The following is a 27,735-nucleotide window of genomic DNA, read 5'->3' on the forward strand; positions in this document are numbered from 1 at the left end:
TTTGTTTACATTTCTGACTGATTTTCATTTGGTCTTCAGATAAAAACACAAGATCCTTATTAGCACATGGTGTGGCCCCTGGGCTCTGTCTGCCTTTTGAGACAATTTCCCAATACACTCCTCTTGCCTCCAAACCCCAGCTATCCTGGCCTTCCTTTCAACCCTGAGACTTCAGACTCAAGATTTTGGCACATGTTGTCTAAAATTTAAATACTCTAACACTCCGTGCTTTATCCCCACCCCCATAGCACATATAGTACATTACTTTCTTAATTCACTGTCTGTCTTCCCTCAACTAGAACAGAGGTTCCCAAAAAATGCATGGGTTGCCCTGGCTGGTGGCTCAGTTGATTACAGCTTCATCCCATACACCAAAAGGTTGTAGGTTTGATCCCTGGTGGGGATGCAAATGGGAGGCAATCACTGTTACTTTTTCTCTCTCTCCCTCCTTCTCTCTCTAAAATCAATAAAAATATATCCTTGGGTGAGGGTTTAAAAAAAGAGAATGCGTGTGTTTCAGTCTGCTACTGAATCTCCAGCATCTAGAAGTGTGTTGGGCATATAGCAAGCACTAGGAAAAATGATGTTACTGCTCTCACTGGAAGGTAAGCTCTTTTAGGACAGGCTGCACTTGCTACTTCTCAGTTCTCAGGGAGCTTACAATCCAACGGAGAAAATATGTTCTGAAACAGATTCATAAAATATTCGGACAATCACAAAATACAATACTTATTATAGTTTACAATACAGGGCAGATTAGAGCAAAACGTGTCCCAGATCACAAGTGCTTTGGGTGGCCGTGCAGGAGACAATAAGAAGTGGATGGCTGTGGTTATGGGAAATGATAGCTTCACATGTTTGTGTGTGTGAGATACAAACCAACCAGCCTCCTATGAAAATGTCTAATTTCTTTGGCAAAATTTGGTGCTAGCTATTCCAGTGTGGGATAAAGTGGATTGACCTGCGGCTTCCATGTTAGAATGAGGGCAGATGAATTGGGCTGCTGATTTGGAGTATCAAGGTGTATGTATCATAATAGTGGATGCCTTTTCCCCCTTTAACAATCAGTGGTTAGCTAACGATCACACATAGGTTCTGATGATGTTGGGCAATGTTGCTCAAATAGGGCTGTATTATGCAGGTACATCCAGCCCTTGAAAACCAGAAGTCCATATTCCACTGCTTGGTGGTGTGCTCAGCAACAGCCGCAGGCAGCACCCCACAGTCAGTACACGTGGGTGTCCTTCCAGCTTACCAAACTCCGGGGGCTCACAGACGGGACTGAGGCAGCAAGCATGAACAAAAGGATGTTTCTTTTCTCTGGGACTTCTCTCCTTTTGTTCCTTCGGTGTCTCTGCAAAGGCATTTGACCTAGAACCGAGCACAACGGCACCCATCACAGGTGATTGCTACACTCGCGCACTGAACGCGCCAGCTTCCGAATTACAGAGCTGAATGCCACGACCACACTCGCTCGGAAGTCCTGACACTGGGGAAGGAGATGACCGACGGCCCTTCAAGCTCTGTAAGGGTGATGCAGAAATGACCCATGCCCACGGCAGCCGGGCACACAGGGCCCTGCCCAGATTCCTCATCTGCAGAGACAGGCCCGGTCAGACCAGCTGCTCCTCGAGCAAGCCAGTCCTCGCACCTGCGTCACAGTGGAGCGCACACTCATGCCCACAGGACACACACCTAGAATGACACACCTGCGTGTTCTGTTCACAAGGACAGACACTTGTGTACGGGGGCACTGTGCACACCCACTCACAGCAACGCACAAGCACATGCGCGGAACAAAGCGTTTTGATGAGCTGGGTGTCCCAGCCCACGCGCGCACACGCACACGCACACACGCACACACACGCACACGCGCACACACACGCACACGCGCACACGCGCACACACACGCACACGCGCACACACACGCACACGCGCACACACACGCACACACGCGCACACACGCGCACACACACGCACACGCGCACACACGCACACACACGCATACACAAACACGCACACGAAAACAGGCACGCACACTCACACGCACGCTTTTGGGCCCCCACAAGACCCCTGGAACATGGGTTTGCCGCCCTCCACCCCGGTGCGTCCCCAGCCGGACAAAGCCACAAGCCGCGAAGGTCCTGCGGGAGCTGCGCGCTCCTTCCCACGGTCCCCACCTCCGGGCCCGGCGCCGGCGGCCACGTCCGCCCGCAGCGCGCTCTGCCCCGCGGCGCCGAGGGCGGGGCGGGCTCCGGGAGGCGCCGGGAGGGCGTGTCACCTGCTCTGACGACTTGTTGATTCCCGGGAGCGCCCTGTCTGAGGTCGGAACCCGAGACCCAGGAGGAGCAGGCTCCCGGGGCCCCAGGCGGCCCCAGGCCCCAGCCATGAGCAAGTTGGGCAAGTTCTTTAAACGGGGGGGCTCTGCTAAGAGCCGCGCGGCCCCCACTCCCCAGGAGGCCCTGGCCCGACTTCGGGAGACGGAGGAGATGCTGGGCAAGAAGCAGGAGTACCTGGAAAACCGCATCCACAGAGAGCTCAGCCTGGCCAAGAAGCACGGCACGCACAACAAGCGAGGTAGGCTCTAGCCGGCCGCGGGCGCGGGCTCCCACCTCCTGCCTCCGGCGCTGGCCTTGGGGACAGGCTGGTCCGGCCACTGCGCCTGCCCCCACCCCCTCCTGCACCTGCCCTGGGCCGCCAGGTGCGCTCCCCGGGCCTTTCTAGGAACTGGCGCTGCCCCCCAGCGCTGGGGCTGCAGGGAGCTGGACGGCAGGGGGACCAAGATGAACAGTATTTGTAGACAATATTTGAAAACTCAAAATGAACTCAGGATATCCACGATGAACAAATTATCAACATTTTAAATAAAGACAGGATTGGTATTATTAATTCCCCCTCCCCTTGGATTCTGGCTCTTATGTATTGTACACAGCACTTCTTTAAGTTCTTTTTTTAAAAAATGTGATATTTTGTTCAAAATGGATTATTTTTCTATTCATTTTGAGTTTTAAATATACGGCATGAAAATGTTATTTATCTCGATTACTGAAATTTTTGGCAGCCCCTTAAATTTTGCTCCTGGCCGGCTGCACCCCAGTCCAGCCCCACTGACCTCAACACTAAATATCAGGTTTTCTACTACGTGTCTGTATGTTGAATCACACATTTCAACTTGCATGTAAATCTCCAGTGAAGTACATTCTAGTAAGTTCTGGTTTACCCGGTGCCTCAGCTGTTGGAGACTTTAGTTGGCTGTTGTGCAGTTGAGACATTATAACAACAACAAAAAGTCAGGGAATTAATTATTAAATTTCCTATCACTGGTTTTTGCCACCCTCAAGGGACTTTGAGTCAATAGCGATACTTAGCATTTTTATTGCACCTTGAACTCTTTATTCTTTGCCAAGGTTAATTGGTTTCTTCCGTGTACAGCCCTCTCTATAGAGAACAGATCTAAACAGCACTCATGAAACTTACAAAACCCGGTGAGAAGTTGAAGGGATTTGCTCTTGTATCTCGAGGTCAGTGGCAGACTCAGAAATGGAAGTGGCCACACAGGACTCTCCTCACCGCCAAACCCTGAACTTGCCTCCTTAAGTCATAAAGAACCTTGGGAGATCGAGCGCCCCTCCCCTACCCCAGTGGGGCTGCCACTGTTAAACACAGGAAAGGCATGATGTTTCCTGGAGCTGACCTTTAAGACCCTGCTGCTTCCATAAAAATGCTACTGATACATTTGTGCCCACTTATTACCAACAATAAGAAGGCCAAGTTTCATTTTTCTCTGCCGCTGCATCTAACTTTTGACCATATTATAGTCTGTTTTCGAGTAAAGTGCTGGTTTCTATTTTTACTTTATGCCTGAAAATATTTTTGGAGGTTATTAAATGGCAATTTCTACAGAGAGACTATGCCAGCGGAGCTTCTGAAAACTCATCGGCCACTCTGTTCCTCTGCCTCCTCTCCAGTGTGATATGTACCTGACATTTTCCTTAGTGCCAGTCAAGTGTTTTCTTTTTTTTTGTTTTGCTATCCATTTGGATCTGCAGAAAGCTTTTTCTACAGTGGTTGCTCAGTAAATATTGGTTTTTAAAATTCTGAAAAAATTGAATATCTGCTTCTAGGAAGTGGTAAAAATATAGATTTGCTTTCAGACACAAAAATGTAAAATAAATATAGCAATGTTCTCCAATTGGCAATGCACTAAAGTGTATACGAGTAGCTATGATAAAGACACCAAAAATATTAAAGACAACACTAACTAAGAGTATCAGCCTAACTTCCTCAAATCAGAGAAGTTACAGAGAGGTGCCAGTATCAAGTGCAAATTATCAGTTGGGGTCAGAAAGCCATTTACTCTTTGTCATTTATCCTTGAGAACTTTATTGGTGTGATCCCAGCCCTGGTTCTACAGTAGCCTTGGGAATAGGAAGAGGCTGGTTAGCATGAGATGATCTGTAATCTGAACTATGGAAAGAATTCAATCAGACCGTGCTTTGAAAACATTGTTAATTTCATCATCACCAAATGAATCAGATAACTTCATATACACATAGTTACAGGCTTCCATTAGCCACCAGGAAATATTTTCACACACATAATAAGGCCCAGTATACTTGGCACTAAATGGACCTTGTGTAACTCCATGTCATGGCTGTAATTTACATGATAACAGAGTGAGAGGTGGCTGGCCAGCTGACACGGTGTCAAGAAAATTAGTTGAGTGGCCAGCTAGTATTATATGAGAAAGCACCACACTCCTGGCCAGTACAAATTCTTCAGCAGTCTATCTCTCTACAATGACAGAAGTCTTGAGAGCACTCTGAATGTCAAAATGGGTTTTCTTGGTAAAATGACAAACTAGCATAATAAATGGGAGAAATGGGGGGGGGGGGAAGAAAAGAAACCAGATTAATTGAATATGGGGGGGAAATGGGAGAAATAGGTCTCACTGGGGAAGTTGTGGGTGTTCTGAACTTGTGGACTGGCGAAAATAGTTCAGAAACCCTTCCATGCTCCCCACGTGAGAGCAGGTGATAACGATGTGCTGGATGCACAGCTAAGTTATCATTAGGGTGGTTCCTGAGGCTCCACCTCAATGCAAAGCCCTGTCCAGTCCTGGGCTCAGGCGGGCCTCTGACGGAGCGCACCTCCCACAGGGCACACAGCACCCCACCAGGTGACTGCGCCGTGTCTTCAGTGAGCCTTTCACTCACGGCGTATTGAACCTAAAGAGACAGAGCTGGGACTTCACCGAGCTCATGGAACAGGCTGGCGAAATGCTTTTTGCCTGTCGGCCAGTGTATGTTTATTTAATAAGTGTATCTGCAGAACCTAGTCTGAGACGTGCCTTCTCAGTAGCGCGTAGCAAGGTTGTGCCGTGGTAGCTAATTCTTCCCCCTTCAGGCTCCTTTGGCAGTTCCCACAATCTACCAGAAAGATCCTCAGTCTGCATCACCAAGCTGGTGCGAGGGCCGTGATACTCAAGGCCCTGCTGATCTAAAAGAGGAATGGTTTGGAGCAAGACTTGTAATTTGCTTAGAAACTTCAGAGGTCAGACATCCTCCAATGCAGTTTATTCAGATGACTATGCGGATCTCCTGCGTTATAGCTAGTAATCTGCTTGTGGAAAAGCAAACTTTAAATATCACTTAAAATTTTTCTACTCCTGCTGAGCACCATCATCGAGAGCAGTTTTCAGTCCTGGCTGTATATTAAAGGCCCCCTGAAGCCTGGATCCCACCCCCATGGATGCTGATATAAGTGGCTGAAGTGTGTCCTGGGGTAAGGATTAGGACCCTAAATCCATAGTCATGTTAATGAGGCAGAAGGACATGTCCCCAGTAGTCTTACCTGGCTTCCTCACCTCTTTCATAGCATGGCACCCATGGGTACTGATGATATTTGGATGCTTCACTGGCTGGTGGCCTCAGGAGCTGGGGGCAATCCTCCTGCCACATGGACTGATGGGACACCTTAAGGGTCCCTGTTCTAACCTCCTGTATGAGTTTAAAATGTATATATAATGATATTATCAAGAGATTGTCATAGGGATCTTGCTTAAATATAATATCCTGGTCCAATTTTTTTCACCTTTGATAGAAAGTGACTTAGTGTTGTAGTTAAGAGCCTGGGCGTCCAAGCAGGCAGCCCTGCTCTGCCGTGTAGAAACTGGGTAACTTTAGATCACTTCCTTGACCTAATTCTCAGTTTCCTCATCTGCATAAGGGCAATGATAAGGTTGGTTCCAGAGTTGTGAGGATTAATGACATTATTGTGTGAAGCCCTTAATTCAGTCTTCTATAAATATCAGCCAATGTTATAACAGTAGCTTTTTTTGTAAAGCTGAAATTGGCTTCCTCTTAAGTTCCATTTATTGGCCCAAATTGTGTCTTGTGGAATGACAGGGAATAAAGCTACTCCACCTGGGTGACATGAAGACTGTTTACATATGAGGACGGCAGTCACACCTCCAAGTTTCGGGTTCACACCCCACCTTTTCAGCTTCCTCAGTTACCTCTTCCTGGGCTGAACTTTCCTCCCCAGGCTGGGTCTAGGGCGAGGCCATTGAGACCCCTAGGCCCCCCTTTTGCGACCTGAGGGTGAATGTCCCTTCATTTCCCACCCCAGGTGCCTCTCTCTCCCTCACCCTCGGCCTGGTCTTGTTACTTGTCCCAGGCTGAGCAACAAATCCAAACCTGTCATTATGTGGAAAGGGTGTGTCCAGTCTGGGGTATCGTGGGCCTCAGGCTGTTGGGCTGATAGAGAAAAGAGGTTGGGACAGGAAAGAAGCAAGTTTGGCCCAAACCTCTGGTGCTGAGGCCACTCCACCTCTAGATCAGGGTCTGTTCAGTGAGTGACACCCCAAGGCAGAGTCTTTTATTTGAGTAAGAGGCCACTCTGTAGCCTGGGCATTTTGTTGGCAAAGGTGAACTCGCTTTCAGGGTCATGGCTCAGATGCCGCCATCCTGGGAGCAGTGTGTGCACAGCCCTGTGGGCGTATCTCAGTGCTGGAAACTCTTTGGGCTCTTGAGTTTGCTTTTTACTGTCATTGTCAGGGAGGTGAATTCTGCAATATGGGACACTGGGGACCTGAGGACTTCTGTGTGAAGAGAACCACGTCTGTGTCGGTTAGTTCAGTGCCAACGCGGTAAGGGCAGGAGAGTGGCTCAGGTGACGAGGCAGACCCAGACTGCAGGTCCCCAAGGACAAAGTGCCCCTGGGAGAGATCACTTACCTGGTGACCTTCTTTCTTAAGAGAGTTGCTCAAAATGGGCTCCTCAGGTCACCTGCATCAGATGTCCTGGAGGGGGGTTGTTAAAATGTACAGCCGCAAGGAGCCCCTTAAAGTTCTGACTTTGTAGGTTGAGTACAAGGTCCAGAAATCTGGATTTTGAACAAGTGACTCCATGGTTCTGATGAGCACTACAGTGAGCGCCTGGCCTGTTTTCTTCCCGCTTCACTCCTGCTCCCCCCCCCCCCCCAGGCCTGGATGGGGAAAATCTACCCTCCCCCTCTATTTATCAACAAAGTACCGTTTCGGAGTTTCTGAAGGGTCCTTCTTAGCCTCCTGAATGAGTTTTCTTTAGGGAGGGTCCCAGGTACTGATGTCCCCAGCCCTTACGAAGGGCCTCAGCGTTCTCCAGGGTTCAAAGCCAACCAGGCCTCATAATAAAGTGCTCTGTGCGCCTCCAGTCACCTGATCATTTGGTGCCACACTCTGTACTCCGGGGCCTGGGAAAAGAGTGAGGCTTGTTCCTGGGGCAATAGCACAACCAAATGTCTGGGTGTTCTCTCTTCTGGAAAAGGCACATCTATGGAAATGGGACCCCCTCTCTCAACTCCCTCCCCTACCTCAGGAGCTCCCAGGCTCCCACCCAAGGGTGGGGGGACCCCACACACCTGGTTCAGCCTGAGGAGCCCTATCACTTTCTTAAAACTTCTCCCCTTGGAGCCCAGATGAATATCCTCTCAGACTTAGCTGTCACTGGCACACTTAGATACCGACCTGCCTGGGGGCCCTGCTAGCTCTTGTGTTCTTATAAACAGCCTCGTCACATATGCTTATTCAGATGCCCTATCACTTGCTTTCCCCATTGGATTTGGAAAGAGTTAAAAACCCCAGCCAGACTGACCCTCTCCCCCTTATTATATATATTTCTATGAAATATCATCTTATTTTTAGTTGTCTTAAAATTAAGATTTTTTACATGTTAATGTTATTGTCTTACATATGAGCTGTTTCTTTTAGTTGAATCAGACACAGATTGGATCGGCAGCTTTTTCGTGGCTGTCAAAGTCTGTTAAATATACTGCATAAGACAGAACCAAAGGTATCGCGCCATGGCAGCCACTAGGGACCTCAGTCCAAGATGACCTCTGAGTGACAGCAGCGAGGTTTCACCTACGATTCAGCCAAGGCACAAGATCAGCGCTGAGTGAGTTCAGCTACTCACCGGGCTATGAGTACAGCTGACCTACATTTGCATCCCAGGCCGTCTTACTTTTCCAGCCTTTTCTCTTTTCTCTAACAATCCCTCAATATACCTTGTGAATTATTGTCCTAAAACCAACTACATTCACCCGAATGCTGGTTTATGAGCTGATCGTGTGTTAGAGTCACCAGATTACCTGGAGAGCTTTTTAAAATTCTGTTGCAAGAGATCTGGGAGGAGGTTCACAGTCGTGGTACCCAGAGCTTTGGGGATGATGTTGATGTGAGTAGGTTAGAAGGACAGCGGTGGGCAATGGATTTTCCCTAAGTCAGCATACAGGAGCCCCAAGTGAAGACAGCTATGAGATTAGTTTGGTATTTTTTTTTGTCTCTGTGAACTCATACTGGCTTCGAGTTACCACTGTCTTCTTTGCTTTTTCCTCAGAAACTAGAGCGTAGAGTGTTTCTATTCTAGAAGCATTCTTTTGCGTCTCTGTGGCGCCGGTGTTGACAGCTGGCAGACGTGTTCTAGCTACTTCTAGACGGGTAATTGGGGCTGTTTCTTGTGCTATGAAACTTACTTCTGGTTTGCTTTCTCCTTCGTAAATGTGGAGCAGTGTCGTAAATATCAGAACATTCATTTATTCTTCTTCATGTAAATTCCACAAAGCTGGGTAATAGAGCATCACAGTTTTGGGAAATTATTTACATTAAGCAAAAAACACAATTTTTCTTGATTTATGCTATTTTGCTTATGGGAATATTTGGGACTTAGAGTTTATATGGTCCTGTTTTAAAGCAGTCAGAGCTCCCAAGGAGCTCTGCTAGGAGCCGTTTCAGCCCATGGCTAAGCCCTTTACCTAGGTATTTCTAACCTGTGGGTATTTCCAAGGAGGGGATGAAGGGTGGCTAAGAGCCCCCACACCCATCCACTCTGGGCCACCTCCATCAGCCTTTCCTCAGTCTAGCAATCTAGTGACTCCAAAACCAGCACGGTCATTGCTACCCTCAAAACAAAACAAACCCCGAAAGCAAGCAAACAAGAATGGTGATTGTTAAATTCCAAGAAAGGAAAGTTGATTATTTTCTGTTAAAAGTCAGGAATCCTTACAGTAGAAGTTAAATTCTTTATTTAAAATTTAAAGTTTAATGCCAACCATCGAACTTAAATGAAACAAAGTTTACAGCTTTGTATTTGGCTTACATATAAATTTAGAGGAATAAAATTATGCAACCAAATATTTGACAGGCACTTAGGACATTTTATTTTTTATTTTAACATGAGTTTCTAGTGAATCTTTTTGGTTCTTTCACATAGGGTCATGTGCTACCTGGTCATAATGGGTGTGTCTTATTTGCTCAGCAGTAACATTGTTCCATGCGCCTTTTTCAGTGGGCAGTGCTATATACATGACCAATTCTTTTTATATATTTTTATGCAAATAGTGTGCAAGTAAATATAACCTTGGGGCCTGAACAAAGACATTATTCTAACTCAAAATTTCTCAAAAACTGCAGCAAGAAAAAAATTAGGATGTTAAATCAATGTATACATATTTTAAAGGTCACATGCACAAGAGCCTATGATTTTGTGAACAGTTTAAAAATATTATTTATGTAAACTCTCTTGATTTATTGGGTATTGTTCTTCCACTTATACTTGAGAAATTAAAGAGTATCATAGTTCACCACCAATTTCAAGGGGAATTGCTTCATAAAGAATCTCAAATAGTAGTAGTCATTGGGAGGATAAGAACTGTGCACTTCTCGAGATTCGGCGATAATAGGATCTCATACAGTTAAAGGCACTGAGAGTGGAAAGGAGCTACAGGGTTATAGTTAGTTGGCTGTCAGGAGTCCCTGCAAGCCACGAACACAGTGGTAGTAGTTACTGCATCACTTGAACAGAAAATACTTGTTTACAAGTAGACTATAAACCCATGTTCTAGAACACACACACATACAAACATACATACATATACACACATACATATATACACATACACATATATACACACATATACATACACATACACGCACAATATAAAATTACATCCATAGGTATTTGTGTCTACCCTGTAGCATAATCAACTATTTCTGAATTTTTCTGCTTAACATTGCTGGGTTCATCTTCATACGGTTTTCCCTACATTCTAGGCAATAGCAGGCCTTCAGAGTCACCAGTTTGTGGGCTCACAAACACTACTAGTAGCAAGTAAAAAACTCATTCAAGTAGCTCTATATTCTGCCTGGTGTCCAACATGAATTGGGCTTTTACAAAGAGTAGCAAGTGGATTTTAATTAATACTTTGGTATGTCGTTCTAATAACAAGTTAATTCTACTTGCTTGGCGATTGACCTGGGAAGCAGTTGGTTATAAGAAATAAGAATTTCAGCAGATATTTCAAATGTCCTCTATGTAAGCGTTTCTTCCTTTTGTGACAAATCAGGGTGATAGCACTTGGAGGCCATGACCGTCCCCTCTGTGACCCACCTGCTGTGAGCACCTGTGTGCAATGTCCTGGTCATAGGAACTGCCTCGTCTCCAGTGAGGACAGGAGCGCCGTTTCCGTTGGAAAATAACCTTAGTTTCCTCTGTCCATTCGCTGTCTTTCTGGAGATCTTTAGTGCATTTTGTCCTGTGACTGAAATGAATGGATAAGTAATAGTTTATAAAAGTGACGGGGACCAGGGGAATTCATACGGAGTGGTGCTGGCCAAATGATGTTAGAATTTTCTAGCATCCCCCTAGCTTTCCATCTAACCCGTGACTCTGAAACACTTTGGTTTTCATTCCATTTGTGAAATGCTTATGATGATGCGTGTTCAGATTGTGTTTTTTGAGAACGAATCCAAACTTCCCTAAACAGAAAGTAGTGTTTTGTTTGATCAATGAAGCGATTTGGATGAAAGAAAGGGGCTTACATTCAAACTCCTCACCTAAAACAACATGACTGTGAGGCTTCCCAGTTAAAAGCTAAAGACGATGTGACCCATTACGTGTGACCTACGGATTTGAAGCACTGAGACTGCTCCTCCGAGCCTCGCCTTTTAGCCCTTCCATGAAGGTCATCCCTGCCCAGGAGAGGGGGGATCGGTCATCGTTTCCTGTGTCACAAACAGGACTGTATGCTCACGGATGAGATGGTTCCTAAAAGCTTCCTGCTTTTTGCTACACGCACCGGTACACACCCCAAGGGCATGAGGAGCAACAGGTTGACCTTGAAAACCAAGATGCCCTACTCACTATCTGAGCAGTGAAACTACCAGACTTTTCTGCTATTCTGCTATTTTTCATCAGTGACCAAAGCCTTCCTCTGGCAGCACACTGGGGCAGAGTTGCACGGGGCTGGTTGGGTGTTGTCAAGAGGGTGGTTCTTAAGTTTCAATCTCAATCCTCGGGGGGCTGGAGCGAGGGCTCTTCACGGCTCCCCCAGCAGCAGGACATAGGGACATTGTTCTGTGACTCCACTGCTGATGGACAGTCACTGTTAGGCGGGGAGACCAACCCCACCCCTGGCTGTTTCTCCACCACAAAGGAATACAGTAAAGCCCTTTGTTTTAGGAAGAATGCCGTCCAGGTTTCACCTGGGCCTTTAATGCAACCACTGGAGCTCGGAAGATTAAATTGCACCTTCTGCGCAGGTTAAGTGACACAGCTCTAAAGAAGCCCCTCTTTGCCAAATCAGGAGCAATGCTCCATTTGCAGAATTTATTGCATGTCTTTGGAAAAGCACACCCGTTACTTTCCAAAATTGTTTATTAGAAAACAAAGTCAGAGCCTGTGCACCTCATGGTGGGCCTGTGGCATCGTTGTTTCACGGAGAAGCCGCTCACGGGGAGACCCCTCCCGCACACTTCTTGCTCTTTGAAACAGAAGCCTCTTATCTTAGTGATTGCTAGACGCTTACTGTGCCTGGTGTCAAGTGTCCTGGGGCCAGATCCAGCCAGGCAGGAAGCATGAGTTTTGGGCTCACACAAGGTTTTGTTTGAAAACCATAAATTAGTTTTTCAGGGTGGGGGGTTTGCAATCAAATCCAGATCCCTTGCTTCTCTGGTGGGGTGGAAGCTGTGGACTGGAGCCGAGGGTGTTGCCTCCACGAGCTCGGGCTTGTGTTCCCCAGTCACTCACGTCCCATTCTTCCTGTGGGCTCCTGGTACTGGGGCCTCTGTCACTGCCGTTTATCGTCACCCTTGCACGATCTTCTATTGTCATAGCAGAGAAACCTTCCTCTGTGTCTCCGTCTCACTGGTGAAAGACAAAGAAGGCCATTTCCCTACCCCTCTCCGTGTCCTTTCCCCGAGCTACCTGCCTGGCTCCCTGGAGGCCGCTCTGTAGTTTGGGGTGTGGTAATTATAGTGTAAGTTGAAATCTCAACTCTGGGTGAACGTTCTAGTTTCTCCCAAACATTTTGAAGGGCAGAAACCATATATTAACATAAGCGTTTAAAACTGTGCCCAACCCAGGTCTGATTATTATTAATAACACACATTTGCAAGGGTGGGCACCATACCACGGGCTCCCACCCGAGGCTCTGACAGCCCTGTGGAGGAGATGAGGGGTGATCAGAATTCCCTAACATTCAGCAGTCACTCGCTGTGTGCCGGGCACCGCACTGAATGCTTCACATGTTATTTCAGGTGAGCCCCAACACCGGAATGAGTTATACCTCCATTTCTCCAGTAAGCGACTTAGGGAGGCCTCAGAGCCTTGGACAGTTGGAGCCTGGATTTGAAAGTGCGCAACCTGACCCCAGAGGACAGTGTTGTCGTCTAGACATCGTTGATGTCGTTGTGATTCAAATGGGAGAAGTCACTTAAGACGAGTGAGGGTCCCAGGCCGAGGTCAGTGGGCACAGTTTTTCATTGTTAGAGGCTGGGTTGAGATGTAGATCTGGTGACTCCAAAGCCTATTCCTTTCTAGCAGATTGAATTTCTTGATTTTCAGAAAGTAATCTAAAATTAGTTCTTATTAGGAAATGTGGCATACTTTTTAGTGGAAAACTTCAACATTTTTCTCAAAAAAAAAAGGAAAATTCTTTTGTGTCAGTAGGTTCCAAACAAGTGTAGACACTGAGCCAGCCTGACAAGACTGGGAGGAGACACGCTTCAAACATTCCGCTTCTGAGTATCGTGGGTGGAGACAGGTATTTGGAGTTTAGCTTCTTAGGAGACTCTTTCAAAGAGCATTATGTACTGTACCTATTGAAGTGTGGAGCTGTTTCCGTAATATTATGTTCCTATCAGGGTGAGCTATGGTGAAAAGAGCAGGTAACTTGTTGCTCAGTGGTCTCAGAAATAAGATACACAGTCTCATTAATGAATGTTATGTAAATCGCTGTTATTAATAATAGTATCTAGTTGCCAAAACCCTACCATGCACAGGGACTGTATAAAGTGTTTTCCATAAGTTATCTTTAATTCTTAAACGTCACCCAGTCTGATGGGGATTACATCACCATTTCCAGGAGGGCAAACTGGAGCTCAAAGTAGGGAAGTGACTTAGCCAAGAGCACACATCTACCAAGTCATAGAAGAAAGATCCCCACTCTGGCCTTGAACACCATACTTTTTCTATTATACCATGTTGTCATTATACTATGTGCACAAAATTACCCTATTTGTTCATTTTAATGTTCACTCATTTCATCTTCTGTAAAGTAGGACAGTAATAATATCTGCTCTTGGAGTTTGTGAGAGTAATGACATAAATCACATAAAGCACATGGGCTTGGCACACAGCAAATGCTAATCAATGCTGGTTTTGGTTATGCATTTTGTGCTAGGGACGGGGGAAACTGGAGAATAGAATCTTGCCTCCAAGGGCTTGTAATTAGTGTGGGGGAGGTGGAGTGGAATAGAGTTTACAAATAACTATTACGCAGTGTGGTGCATGCAGCAGTCACTGGGGACGGCTGCAGGTGGGGTGTTAGCTCCGGGGGCCAGTTGGCCATCTCCCTGTGTGGGGAGAAAACCCTCACAGCTCTGATCACTAGCTCGAGGAGCCTCTCCGCAGAGTGAGATTGTAGCAAGGCGTTTAAGCCAGATGACTTTAAAAAAATTGTTTTTGTTCTTTCCTAGAGGAAAGGTTAAACAAATAGAAACTGTTCTATAAATAAAGTGTAAGTGCTGTTCAGCAAGAACTTAAACGGTGGTGTGACATCTGGAGAGGGAAGCAGGGCAGAGCCTCCGCAGTCCACGGGCCAGGGAGGGGTGGGGAAGACAAGCTATCGCTCAGAAAAGTGTCCACCACTCATATGAAAGCCCTTCTTTGGCAACTGTAGGAACCCCCAGCCTGTCTGCCTGCTCCCTGCCCACTGAAGACTGCCTGCCTTCTGGCACACCCCAATCCTTCTACAGAGCCGTGGGCAGCCTTCCCTTTCCAGAGAGAGGCCCATGGGAACACACTTATGTAACTACAAGAGGCCCATCTCCACAGACTGACTATTCTAGTCGTTCATTTATACATATGAGCCTATAACACAAGATCAGAAGAATTCGAGGAAAGGTGATTGCCTGAAAGAGAAGCATCAAGATAAGCAAAGTAAACAGCTGAACCCAAGGGAAGAGAGATAACGTAAGAAATAAAAAAATGTTAAAAACAAAGCTTGCATTAGCATCTTCAGGGAGGTTCCAGAGACTACTGTGTTATAAGACAAGAATGGCTGCCATATAAATGAACAGCTAGATGAAAAAGTTCTTAGGAATTAGAAACATAATTAAAAATAAATAGGGTATAAGAAAAGAATAAATAGAGCTGAGGACTCGTTAGTGATCTGGAATATAAAGCTAAGGAATTCTCCCAGCACACAGAACAAAACGAGTGATATGTTGATGGACTGAAGAACAGACCCAAGGCACCTAGCGCCCAGTGTACAGGGATTTCAAAGGAGAGAAGCAGAGAATGGTTTGGGCGGGGTCATGGTGTGGATAATAATATAACAATGAATGGGAATTTCAGAAGAAAGTAGAAATAATGGAGGGGAAAGAAGTAATAAATTAAGGAATACAGTTTCCATAAGACAAAGGAAGATCTGACTCTTCAGAATAAAAATACCTAATGAATGTTTACTTGAAAAAAGAAAAAAAAAGGCATGTGCCTAACCCTATACTCATGAAATTTTCTAAGTCCAAGTTAAAAATGAAAATTTTAAACATTTGCAGAGATGAAACAAGCAAACAGATTATCTACAAAGAGATGAGAGGAACACTACTATCAAAGTTTTGAAATACTGGCTACCCAACAACAATAGAATAGTGTCTTAGAAATTTTTAAATATTCTGAACCTAGAATTCTGTAAAAATTCAAACTATCATTCAAGTTTGAAACAAAATGAAGACATTTTCAGACCTATAGAAATTTAGAGAATTTATATCTATGCACCCTTTCTGGAAAAAAAAAAAAAACTTCCAAGATTTATTTTGATAAAATAAAAAAAATAATAATCCAAGAAAGGACAATGTAGGAAACAGAAGCAATAGTAAGAAATAAATCAGCAAACATTATAGTTGAGTGCAAATAACTTTTGAAATTGTGTCTATCAAGCTTAATGCAATTGCTAAGAAAAATTTCCTGAAAAATTAAAAAGATAATAAAAAACAACTAGTAATCATCTAGAAGTAATAAAATTGCAGGTTATTTTAATCAAACATGGGAAGGTTTGGGGTGGGAAAGGAATCTTTTAGGGAACAATAAATTATATACTGATTAATTTTTAACATGAATAGAAAACTTAAGTTTAGTTGCATGTGTATATTTTAAATACAGAGGTATTCATTAGGAGAATAAATTTAGTATATGTAACTGTCCAACAAATTAAAGGGGAAAATGTACAAAGAAAATTTGAATAATCTACATAAAGAGAAGAAAACAAAAAATATAACAAAGAAAACACACCAAAAATGACATATCAGTTATCACCATAAATCAGAATAAGATAAACTCTCACATTAAAAGATAGAGACTATCTGACTGGGTTATAAACAGTCACACAAATACCCAACTATATGCTATCTGTAGTAAGTGAACTGAAAAAGAGCAAATATAAAACACTTTTGAAATAGAGGTTCCCATAAAATTATTAGAGGCAAATTATAACAAAAAGAAAGCTAGAATGTTAACTTAAATAAAAAACAGAATGGAATTTAAGGCAAAAAGGATGAATGGGACAGAGAGTAATGTTTCGTGTTGATCCCCAATAAAACCCAACAAGAAAGTACAATGACTATGGGCCTCTGTGCACCAAACAAAAAGCATTGGAACAGATAAACCAAACCTATTGGAATTACAAGAAAAAATTGACCAAAACTGAGTTAGAAAAGAGCCTCGCAGAAATCTGTTGGAAAACTTACATTTCACTCCCAAACCATTAACCTATTTGAGTTCTTTTGCCAATTCCATTAATTAGCTTCGTAGCAACATCCCTTGGCTGCTCTTTTCCTGTACTCGCTCCAAATGCCTTATCACAAATCACATTTTAGGGCCTGTTTTTGGGCGCCTTCCAAGGTCATAGTCAAAAGAAGTCTGTTAGTTTTGTGATTTCTGAATGGAGTTAATAAGGTTATTTTGTTCAAGTGCTAATGGCAGGGTGCTTAGATACCATTTCTCTGAGGGCAACGCCTTCATGGGCTCTCGTAGTTCGGTCTAACCTTACTGGCCAGCCCATAGTCATTTCTGACCACGACATGCAGCTCGGCGTCCTGGGTTTTGGATGGCTGCTCACTGTTTACCTTCAAACAAGTCATGTAACTTCTCCAGGTCTCCATGAACTTGTCTTTGAAATAAGGAAGCAGGGCTAGAATAAACAGTCATCAAAAACCTTTCTCCCTCTGAAGTTTTATTTTTCTAATGCGTGATTTCTACTCACATTTTTATGCCTATTTTTTTAATCCAGTTTCTCTGGTCTATTTTATGGAATGTGAAAGTGGACTTCCATCCTCTGACACTTGCCAGGTCTTGGGAAGAAAAGAATAACATTGAAAATGTTTGAGGGCCTGGCGATGGAGGCACAGACCCCACCTTGAGTTTCTCCACTCTGCCTGGTCTCCCCTTGTCTGTAGGTACCAACAGTGCCAAGTCCCCAGTTGGTGCTGAGCCAGTGTCTCTTGAGTAAGTGATTGTGCTCTCTCCTTATAAACGTGGCTTCTCCCTTATTTAGCTGCGTTGCAGGCACTAAAGAGAAAGAAGAGGTTTGAGAAGCAGCTCACGCAGATCGACGGCACCCTGTCCACCATCGAGTTCCAGCGGGAGGCCCTGGAGAACTCCCACACCAACGCCGAGGTGCTCAGGAACATGGGCCTGGCGGCCCGGGCCATGAGGGCGGTCCACGAGAACATGTGAGTGGCCCCGTGTCCCCCTGAGCCACAGACGCCCTCGGAGTCGTGAGAGCCGTAGGATGGTTTCGGCAGGAATGGGCTTGTCCTTTTGAGGACATGTCAGAATGGAATGGTCCCTCGAGAAAGGTTAGAAGGCGCAGTGGCAGAAAACAAAACCAAACCTTGAAAACACAGACATTCATTTCACCCTTAAGGTTTCCCAGTTGCGTCACTATTGTCTGACACTCCACCTGTAACTTTTCATTATATAATTTAAAAAAGCTTTAAATGTCAGCATCTGTGAGCGTGTTAGGCTACAGAACAGTGGCTGTCCAACTGTGGTGGGACTCAGGGCCACCGGGAAAGCGACAAACGAGACCTCAGATGCCCAGGCTCCTTGAAGAAGGGTAGGGACTGGCCCTTCCTGTCTTTAACCAGGTTCCCCAGGTGACTCTGATTCTACCCACTGGATGGGAGCCATCGACAGAATCATAGCTATGGGCATGGATTTGGGGGTGAAACTCTCTGGGTTATAGTCCCAGTTGCATGGCCGACTGTACTTGGACAAATGACTTTGCCTCACCTGTGTGCAGTTCCCTTGTCTGTAAACTGGAGATAATAATACTCCCTGTGGTTATCGTGACATTCATTGAGGTGCCAGACATATGTCCCTGGCATATGTCAGTTCCTGGCATAAAGTAAGTAATCCGTATTCAATGCGGTGGTGGGGCTAGCCACTGCTAGCTTTACGTTCACACTCGGAAGTCGGTACCTGGGACCTGGCCGTTTTCTGAGAGTAAACGTGACAGTGAGATCTGAGCCACCAAGCACGAGATCGGTGAGCACCTGAGCGATGCAGAGATGTTTCCACGGGTGGGGAAGGTGGACCAGGGGCAGGCTGGGGAAGGCGAAGACACCTTTGCTCACATTTTCTTGCCTTGATAACTCATTGACGATCCACCATCATTTTGACAGCTGCAGAAAGATCATTCCATTCGCTCTCAGAGTCACAATCCTCTGCCGTGGCTATAAGCTGGTGCTGGTGTGCAGCACAACATCACGGTGCTTTGGCGGTACCATCGCTTGTGGTCCTTTTGAGAAAAATTCACCCCGGCCCAAACTTCAGCTGCACCTTTCCCATTCTCCCTTTAAAAAATGAATTCCTTATATACTTATCATAAACATAAGAACTGGGAGTAAGTGGTGGTAGGAGAATGGTAAAAGTGGGTCTTTTTCACAGCTACATGATAATACGTGAAGATACTCAGCTTTTTCCACGTAGAGAGTCTGGGGAACTTTCAAAAGATTTATTCCACTGGGAATCAAAATGTCAGTGTTTAGGTTGCCTGGTAAGGAGGAAACTTGTCATTTTCTGGTATCTGATCAGTTTGGCCTAGTTTCAGAGCTGGGGGTACGACTCAGATGCTTTCCAGATCCTGGCATTCGGGCTCTGACAGCTCAGGTTGGCGGTCGGGGGCCAGTGGGGCTCAGGGGCTAAAAACTGTCCTTGAAGCAGCTGTCTGCCTGGGCCTGTGGCTACCAGACGCCTTGGCTGAAGTTGCTGATTCTTCTGAGGGCTTCCCAGGCCTCGTTCGCCTTCACCCGTAATCTCCCAGGAGAGCAGGTCCTCCTGGGACAGGCCCGGGGAGTCAGGATCTCAGAGCTGCCAGGCATTCTGGAAAACGGCCCCTTGTTCCAGAACTCAGCTTCCACGAAGGGCTGCTGGAGGTGCCGGCGGCTGAGAGCTGCCTGGCTCCTCTCAGTCGTGGTGGTCCCTTGGGGCCCGCGGCACCATTTCCTGCAGAGTTGATACACAGTCGCGTATATTTAAATTCTACATATGCCCTACCAGACAAAACTTTAAAATGGGTCTACAAATATTGTAAATTATAAAATAATTTGCTCGTTAGTGACTCCCAAATGTAATGGCTATTTATTTAATATTTAAGATACATGTGCCTCTACAGGATTATTATTTTTTTTGAAATGCAAATTATTTTTAAAGTTGATATACATTATTATTGGGAATTTTTGTTACCCTGCAGAAATAACTAAGAGTTTATGTTAAATTGACTCATTTCTGTTCAGGTGGGAGTATATCTAAATGCATAATTTTAAAGATTCTAAAATGTTTCCACAAAATATTACTTCCCAGGGACCTGAACAAAATAGATGATTTGATGCAAGAAATCACAGAGCAACAGGATGTCGCCCAAGAAATCTCAGAAGCCTTTTCTCAGCGGGTTGGATTTGGCGATGACTTTGATGAGGTGGGTGACGCGGTGTAAAGAATGGAGCGCCATGTGCTGAAAAGGACAGCTTCCCGCCATCCCCAGCAGACAGGGCTCCCTATAAATTTCCTTACGTATCATCAAAGAGTAAATGATACTTGCTAGAAACATCCTGAAGAGGGAAATGAAGTGTTGGGAGCTCCGATTTAAAGGAAAGGTTAATACACTTTTGCAAAAGCCCCCTAATTAAGCTCCTAGCTTGTAAGGAAGAGCAGCCCGTGGTTCTGTGGAGTTCGAGGCTTTCAGAGGTGGAGCCTAACTGGCCCATTACCAGGAGGGGCAGCGCCTGCACATCTGGGCAGAGCAAACAGGCCGCCGCCCTGCAGGCACGGACATGGCACGCCCTGTGGTTGTGAAATCGGAGGTTAGGCTATGAAACAAAGTAAATGTGGATGGGCATTGTCAGCACACACATTCCACTTGGATTCATCAGTCCACTCAGACAGGCTCTCCTTAGAGTGGTGGCGTCTCCCGGGAATTCCCATTGTTCTCTTCACAGCACACACACCAACTAGTACAGATGTGGAGACGTTTCCAGTTCTCAGAGCAGCACAGCGAGGACTCTGACTCCTGCATCTGCCTGGTAATAAAGACGTAACATCTAGCAAGGAAGGTGTAGTTCCACGGGATCCGAGAAAATGAAACTTGGGCATCAACAACTTTTAAAAATGGTGTAGTTCAACAGTTGGAAAAATTGGCTCTCAGGTCAAATCCTTCCCAGGCCTGTTTTTGTCTGTTTAATGAATTGCAGAAAACACCACCATCAACAACAATAGCAACAGAGAAGGCTGTTGCGGAGACCATGTGGGGGCTGCTAAGCCTAAATTAATGCTGTGTGGCTTTTTGAAGTTTGCCCACCCTGGTTAGACTAACAGGCACCATAGGGCCCCGGGCTCGTGACGTTGGGGCTCTGCATTTGTTACCTTTGGAAGTCCCTTCACTTTCCTGACCCTTCGTTTTCCCATCTATAAAATGAACATGACTGGCTCACTAGCTTATCTCTAAAGTTTCTTAAATTCTAAAATTCTTTTATCAATGAACAAATAAGTGTTGTGTACCTGAAGTCTGAAAATGAGGGAGGAGGTGATGATCCTGTCATCCTATTTGCTACCGAAAATATCAATATCTGTGCAGTGCTGTCGATAACTACCAAGCACTCCGGGCAATTCTGGGCCCGTGCTCTGTGTAGCACAGTGTGTTCTGCTATGACTGCATTTACTATATTTGTTCCTGATTGTTTTAGAGCAGAGATAGGGCACTAGAGTAATCATTCCGGACAGTCTATTCACATAGCCCGTGGATAACCATAAAGCACACAGCTCTGCGGATCACACTATTCCACACGTACTTTCCTGTTTTGTTTCCTTTCCATGAAGTAGATTTCACAGTGGTCAGACAATCCTTCAGCTGGCTTCCTGCCTGATCCACACTGTCATGATCAAATGTTGCAGTTGGCTTACATACCTCCTCTCTTGGTCTCTAGTATTATTTCTCTCATTTTAATGTAGGATAATGTCGGGACTGTTGGTTGAACTCTGCACCCCCAGATATGAGTTCCATATCTGGCCAGGAGTGAGCTCTCAATCGATTTCTTCAATGATGCATGAATCCATAAATGAAGACTTTCCTTGGTTAATTATGAGAGTGTCTTAGGTCATTTCTAATGGAGACAAACTCAGAATTATAATGATGGCAAATTTAGTTTAGACTCTTGGCGTCTCTCAGGGGCTGGACTCTACCTGAGGACCCTTGGAGCCCAGTAGACTTGTTCTACCACAAGTCATCTGTCTGTCAGAGGCAACTTACACTCAAAGTCTCCAACTAGCCTTGCGAATCTAAGGTTCTTGGGACAGAGAGTAGTTAAGGATTAACCCAGACTCTGAGGCTATTGCTAAAAGAAAGAAACACAGTGTGCCTACCTTGGGTTGAAGTTTACTTAACCCAAACACGTATGGGCTTTAGTAATTTAACAAAGGACTCAAAGTACCTGTGATTCTTTTTACTTTCTGCACGTGTGCTTTTGCCATACCTGTCACTTATTTTTAATAACATTAACCCAAGTGAAAATATTTATTTCCACCAATTAAGGTTTCGCATATTCTTTTTTTTAATGTTCCTGTTGATTTTTAGAGAGAGAGGAAGGGAAAGGGTTAGAGAGATAGAAACACTGTCAATCGGCTGCCTCCTGAACACCCCCGACTGGGGGTCGAGCCCAGAACCCCGGCATGTGCCCTGACTGGGAATCGAACCATTGGCCTCTTGGTTCCTAGGTCGATGCTCAGCCACTGAGCAGCACTAGCCGGGCTCGCAGATTCTTAATTTTTCACAGTAGAAAAGAAAAGATGCATTGGAAAAAAGACAGGCAAGGTGTAAATTTCCTAGAAACTATGGAGGTGTTATATTCAGCTAGCACAAATTACTCGAATAACAGTTTACCGAAGTATTATAAGATTAGCTACGACAAATTTGAACAACCCAAAATATTCATTTTTAATCATTGCTCAGTGTTGCAAAAAAGACTTAGTGTTAAAATAAATACTCCATTTCACTTGGTTCTCACATATCAACTGGGCAGCAGATGTGCTTGTTCCTGTGTTTGAGGGAACCCAGTGCTCGCCACGCTAACTCCACAACTCTTTCTTCCTGCTGTGTTCAGGATGAGCTGATGGCAGAGCTGGAAGAGCTGGAGCAGGAAGAATTAAATAAGAAGATGGCAGATGTCCGACTTCCAAGTGTGCCTGCCTCCTCCCTCCCGGCACAGCCAGACAGGCCGTCAGGTAGAGTGCCGGGCACCTCGTCCACGGTGCAGAGGACCCGAGCAGGTGTGTCCCCTCCGCTACACAGTTGCCCAAAATAATAGCCTGGCCTGTGTCCCTGTTAGCACTTGCTTTTTATTCCATAAATATACACATTTTTATACATAATTCATACCTGTTTTCTATGCTAAAGTGTGAGTGTCACCAGTTGCTAATTTGTATCCATTTTATGTTCCAGCATCTTCCAGGAGGGCTGAAGAAGACGACGACATCAAACAGTTGGCAGCTTGGGCGACTTAAATTAAAACAAAACTTTCTTCACACCTAAATCAATGAGCTGTACATAGGACATAAAAAAATATTTTTGCCAAGTTCAGAAGTTAACGGAGACCCTGTTTTATATTTATACTGGATGAGTAATTGTCTTTTCAGCCTCCTAAGTAAAAGTTAAGGAAAGGAGTCACGTCAGACAGAAGCAGGGGGGGAAAGGGGCTTCCAGGTGGCATCTAGGGAGACCCCCCCTGCATGACAGGGGGGCCTCTGCCTTGCTCCCCACTTAATCCCAGTCCTGAGACATAGCCGGTGCTCCCTCTGTATTTGTTAACAGGAAACAGAAGTCTGTTCATGTATAAAGCATATAACCGTTTATAAGCCATTGAAGAGCGATGCATCTACCACAGCTGGGGAGAGTGGCTTTCTGTTCTGTGCAAATGCACATGTGTGTGTCCATGTCACCGACGGTTGGGCCCATGGGAGATGGAAATGCACCGTCTCGGTAGGAGAGACTTCACATGGACAAGTCCTTTGTGAGTCTATCACACAGAGTTTCACTTGAGTTTGGCCGTTTAAAATCTTAAAAGATCTTTAATCGACATTTATTATGCCAATTAAGCTTGGAATGGAGCAATGATGCATTTCCCCGAATGTCTGAGAGCACTAAGAGGTCCCACCGCTGAGCGAGAATCTCCCAAGTGTGATTCAGCCACTTAGGGAGCTGTGCGAGTTCCCAGGGACACTATGACACTGCTTCAGCCGCTGAGTGTGTTTACTCTTGTCTGTCTTGTGATTTTTTTTTTTAAATAAATTCTTTTATTTTTATTATTATTTTTTAATCCTCACTGAGGCTATTGTTTTCATTGCTTTTCAGAGAGAGAGAGAGAGAGAGACAGAGACATCAATGTGAGAGAGACACATCGATTGGTTGCCTCCCACAGCAACCAAGGTACATGCCCTTGGCCGAAATTGAACCCGGGACCCTTCAGTCCACAGGCCAATGCTCTAACCACTGAGCAAAGCTGGCTAGGGCTGTCTTGTGCTCTCTTGTACATTAATTTACACTTTACAGCATAGTTCTTGTAAATACATTAAAAATATAGACAATTGAAAGTATATTTTGAATGACACTTTGGCCATGATTATTTTTAAATGACAGTATGTTGCAAAATTATGTATTGCCCATAATATGTCATGGACCATAAAATGACAATGTCATTATATTAAATGTTCCAGTGTTCTCTACATTCACTTAGCAACACAGTGAAATGGAGAGAACACTGGACATGGAGATAGGAGTTCTGGTTCAAACTCCCAAATTTTGTGTCTTCTTTGGAAAGTCTAAGGGCTGGACTTGACCTCTAATGGTGCAATCCTGCCACAGGCCCTTTGCATATGCTATTCTTCTTATCAGTCTTCTCATCCTGCACAACACAGTTACCAAATCTGCCTTATTTCCTAAATCTTGCTTAAAATGTCCATTATCTTGGGAAACTTTTCTTGATGGCAGAGGTGAAATCAGGTCTCCCTGTCGCATGCATCCACAGCACTCTGCTTTCTCTCCTATCACCTTGTCAGGGCTCCTACTGCTCTTTACTTGAATTATTACTCAGTTACCACTGTTCTTCCCCGCGGTCTGTGGTGACCACGAGGGCTGAGCTGTATCTCTTTCAGTTCAAAAGCGTAACCGCAGAGCTGTGCAGAGCTCCTCGTACACAGGAGGCATTCAGGAAATATTTAGTAAATGGACAGAGATCAAGTTTTTACATCTTTTGGGCCATCACAGGAACCTGATTGACCTTCCTTCAAAGCTGAACAAAGTACATGAAACAACAGTTTCCAGGCATTGGACAGCAGGCATGCTAGACTGATTCCTGAGAGAGAAGCCAGTAAAGGCCCCAGCTCAGTGCCTTCACAGGGGAGGGGAGCCCAGAGAGAGCCTGTGGTCTGAGAGAGGGGGCACTGTGGAGACCAGATGGGCCGAGGGGTCCCATCAGATGGACAATTTGGTTGAGTACCGATTTGCGTACATGTATCAGGAAAGGACCAGAAGAACCACCAGGAAGAAGTAGACGATCAGTCCCAGAGCTCACAGGGCCAAAAGAGTTTGTGTTCCCACTACCCAGGGTGGAAAGGCCTCCTCATCCAGGGAGCATCAGACTGAGTCCTCAGAAGGGCACTGCCTCAGTAGTGAGGTTCCGATTATGCCCACACCAAAGGCTGTTCTGTGCCCACCCTGAAAAACTTAAAAGCAAACTTCAAAAGAATGAAATGGTTCCAAGTCACCTAACTGCATCCCAGGACAAAACCCCTGATACTTAAAAGAATATAAAAGCTAACAAGTAACAGCAACAAAACAGCTAAAATAAAACCCTGGGACCCAAATCTTGGAATTTCAAAGACCTCTTTTAAAAAGAACATAGACTATCTCACTAATGCTTTTTTATAATTGATTTTTACGAAGAGAGCAAGGGAGAGGGAGATAGAAACATCGATACGCTGCCTCCTGCCTGCCCCCTGTTAGAGACTGAGCCTGCAACCTGGGCATGTGCCCTGACCGGGAACTGAACCGGCGACCTTGGCGCATGGGTCGATGCTCAACCACTGAGCCACACCGGCCAGGCCTCGTTAATACTTTCCTATTGACTTCATGTTGAAATGTTATTTTAGATGTATTGCGTTAGATAAATATGTTATTCACATTTATTTCAGCTGTTTCTTTTTACCCTTTTAGCCTGGCTACTTGGAAATTAACCATTGCATCCATGGCTCACATTACATTTCTATTGGTTAACCTTGGGCAAGAAGATTGATTTCTCATTATCATGAGTGCACAGAAAATTTGAAGCACTAAAGTGCCAAGTTGTTAAAAAGAAAAGAAAATTTTCATAATGTGACATCTTATTTTGAAAAGAAATATGCTTTGAAATAAAATAATATTGCAACTCTGTTGACAGTAAAGAGAGTGGAACACGAGAGAGAAAAGATTTAAAAGTAAATCAGTAAATCATCCTTAGCTTGAAGAGGCATTAAAAAGAATAAAGGTATTAATCAGATATCTAAAGATGTTTCCAGCAAGGCACCCTTAGAATAGGAAAGCTCTGTTAGAAGTTGTAAATTCTGGGATGTTTGCTAAAGATTGGTACTCAATACATCACATAGTACCTCAGGTGGACATCTGTTTGGGCAATACTCAATAGCTACTCTGTTGTGTTTTGTATTTTTAAATAAAATGTTTTCCAGTATATCAGCTAGGTTTTTTTTATTCTTTTTGGCTGTAAGATACACATTCAAAATAACTTACGAGGCAAACTTGGATTTCTTGGAAGTGATTTGGAAATGCTGAAAATGCAAATCTGAGGATGCTCAGAGACCAGAGAAGCTCTGGAGCTCACGCAGCCAGATCCAGGGGCTCGGCAGCTGTCAGGAAAGTGAACAGCTGTTGTTCTCCAGAGCCAGGCTCCAGAGCCCGCGCATCTGCGGGGCCGAGCTCCGCTCGTGGAACTACCTGAGTCAGTCACCAGGACTCTCATGAATGAGAAGCGGGAAGGCAGGTTTGCTAAAGCAAAACCCAGGGGCCCCTCCCCGAGGAAGGGGGGTGCACACTGCCACCTCGAACCTGACAGCTCCACCTCGAACGATAGTGTCCACTCTCCCACTGAACAATTAAATCGGAACCGCAGCACCTTCTCGTTCTCTGCAAATGTAGAGCCTGAGCGCCGTGTACTGAGCAGAAATTGGAACAGCAAACCTTTTATGCAACGCAGTGGTAAGTGTCTCGTGAAAACAAATTGGGTATTGCGTCAAAGTTAGCAATCCGAACCAGAAGAAAGGGGGGGGAAGGGAAAACCAGAAATCAAAGCCGATATGTTGGTGCCATTACATCATGGCCCTAGGGAACAAACCGATGGAATGTGAGTCCATTTTTATTTCATCTCCCTCCTTCCTTTCTTCTGTCCCCTTAATTTAAGACAGATATTAATGTTTCTGCTGGAGAGAGCATTTCTTAAAAGAGCTGAAAAATCCTCTTCCAACTTCAAATCCACTTTGCATCATTTGTTTCTCGGCTTACTGGAGGTTTTATTGCACTGCGTACAAGACATTTGGGCTATTTTCCAGGAGAAAATGACTTCACCTACATTATGGGAGTACAGATAAGGCAAAGCAGTGAAGTTGCTGTTTAGAAGAGAGACGTCCAAACACTGAGCAAGTAGGCAACGCCTCCGATTATGAATGGCACTCCTCAAATTCCTGGTATTCACAGGCTCCTGAAGGCTATATATACTCTATTATTTAGGGCATCAGGAGCATTATGTGTTCCCTTTCAGCAGCCAAGAAACATTCCAATTCAGATGCCTCCAAAACAGTGGCATGTATGCAGTTGACTGCTTTTACGTATGAAATACATCTATAAATAGATAAAATGTATGTGTGTGTAGATCCTATATGCTTATGTACAAATTATACATGCCCTCTATATTAATACGTGTGTCACGTACTCCTTGAAAGCCTGCTACCCATTGCCCTCCAAACAGTCCTGTATTTCCATAATCCCAACTCTTTCTTTTCTTGATGACTCAGTCTTCTTCCTGCCTCACAAATGTGACTCTTTTCCATATTTTTCATAATTTAGTTATTTGCTGTCTCTTCCACCTGTATTCTTCTT

At 44.8% G+C, this 27,735-nt stretch overlaps 1 protein-coding gene across 1 annotated transcript; it reads left to right on the forward strand.

The window, feature by feature from the left end:
• Positions 1-2,226: 2,226 nt before the first annotated feature.
• Positions 2,227-26,316, forward strand: CHMP4C (charged multivesicular body protein 4C). Its single transcript, XM_081117412.1, has 5 exons — positions 2,227-2,577; positions 17,593-17,770; positions 19,905-20,019; positions 22,697-22,862; positions 23,035-26,316. The coding sequence occupies exons 1-5, from the start codon at positions 2,388-2,390 to the stop codon at positions 23,094-23,096; spliced, it is 711 nt and encodes a 236-aa protein (XP_080973538.1). The 5' UTR covers positions 2,227-2,387; the 3' UTR covers positions 23,097-26,316.
• The last annotated feature ends 1,419 nt before the right edge of the window (positions 26,317-27,735 follow it).

Source organism: Miniopterus schreibersii, assembly GCF_964146895.1.
Source record: "Miniopterus schreibersii genome assembly, chromosome: 17".
Taxonomy (NCBI): Eukaryota; Metazoa; Chordata; class Mammalia; order Chiroptera; family Miniopteridae; genus Miniopterus; species Miniopterus schreibersii.

Coding starts and splice junctions, on each gene's coding strand:
- CHMP4C (XM_081117412.1), top strand. CDS start 2,388: ATGAGCAAGTTGGGCAAGTTCTTTAAACGGGGGGGCTCTGCTAAGAGC. Junction 20,020..22,696: donor TTGGCGATGACTTTGATGAG/GTGGGTGACGCG, acceptor TGCTGTGTTCAG/GATGAGCTGATGGCAGAGCT. Junction 22,863..23,034: donor GGTGCAGAGGACCCGAGCAG/GTGTGTCCCCTC, acceptor TTTATGTTCCAG/CATCTTCCAGGAGGGCTGAA.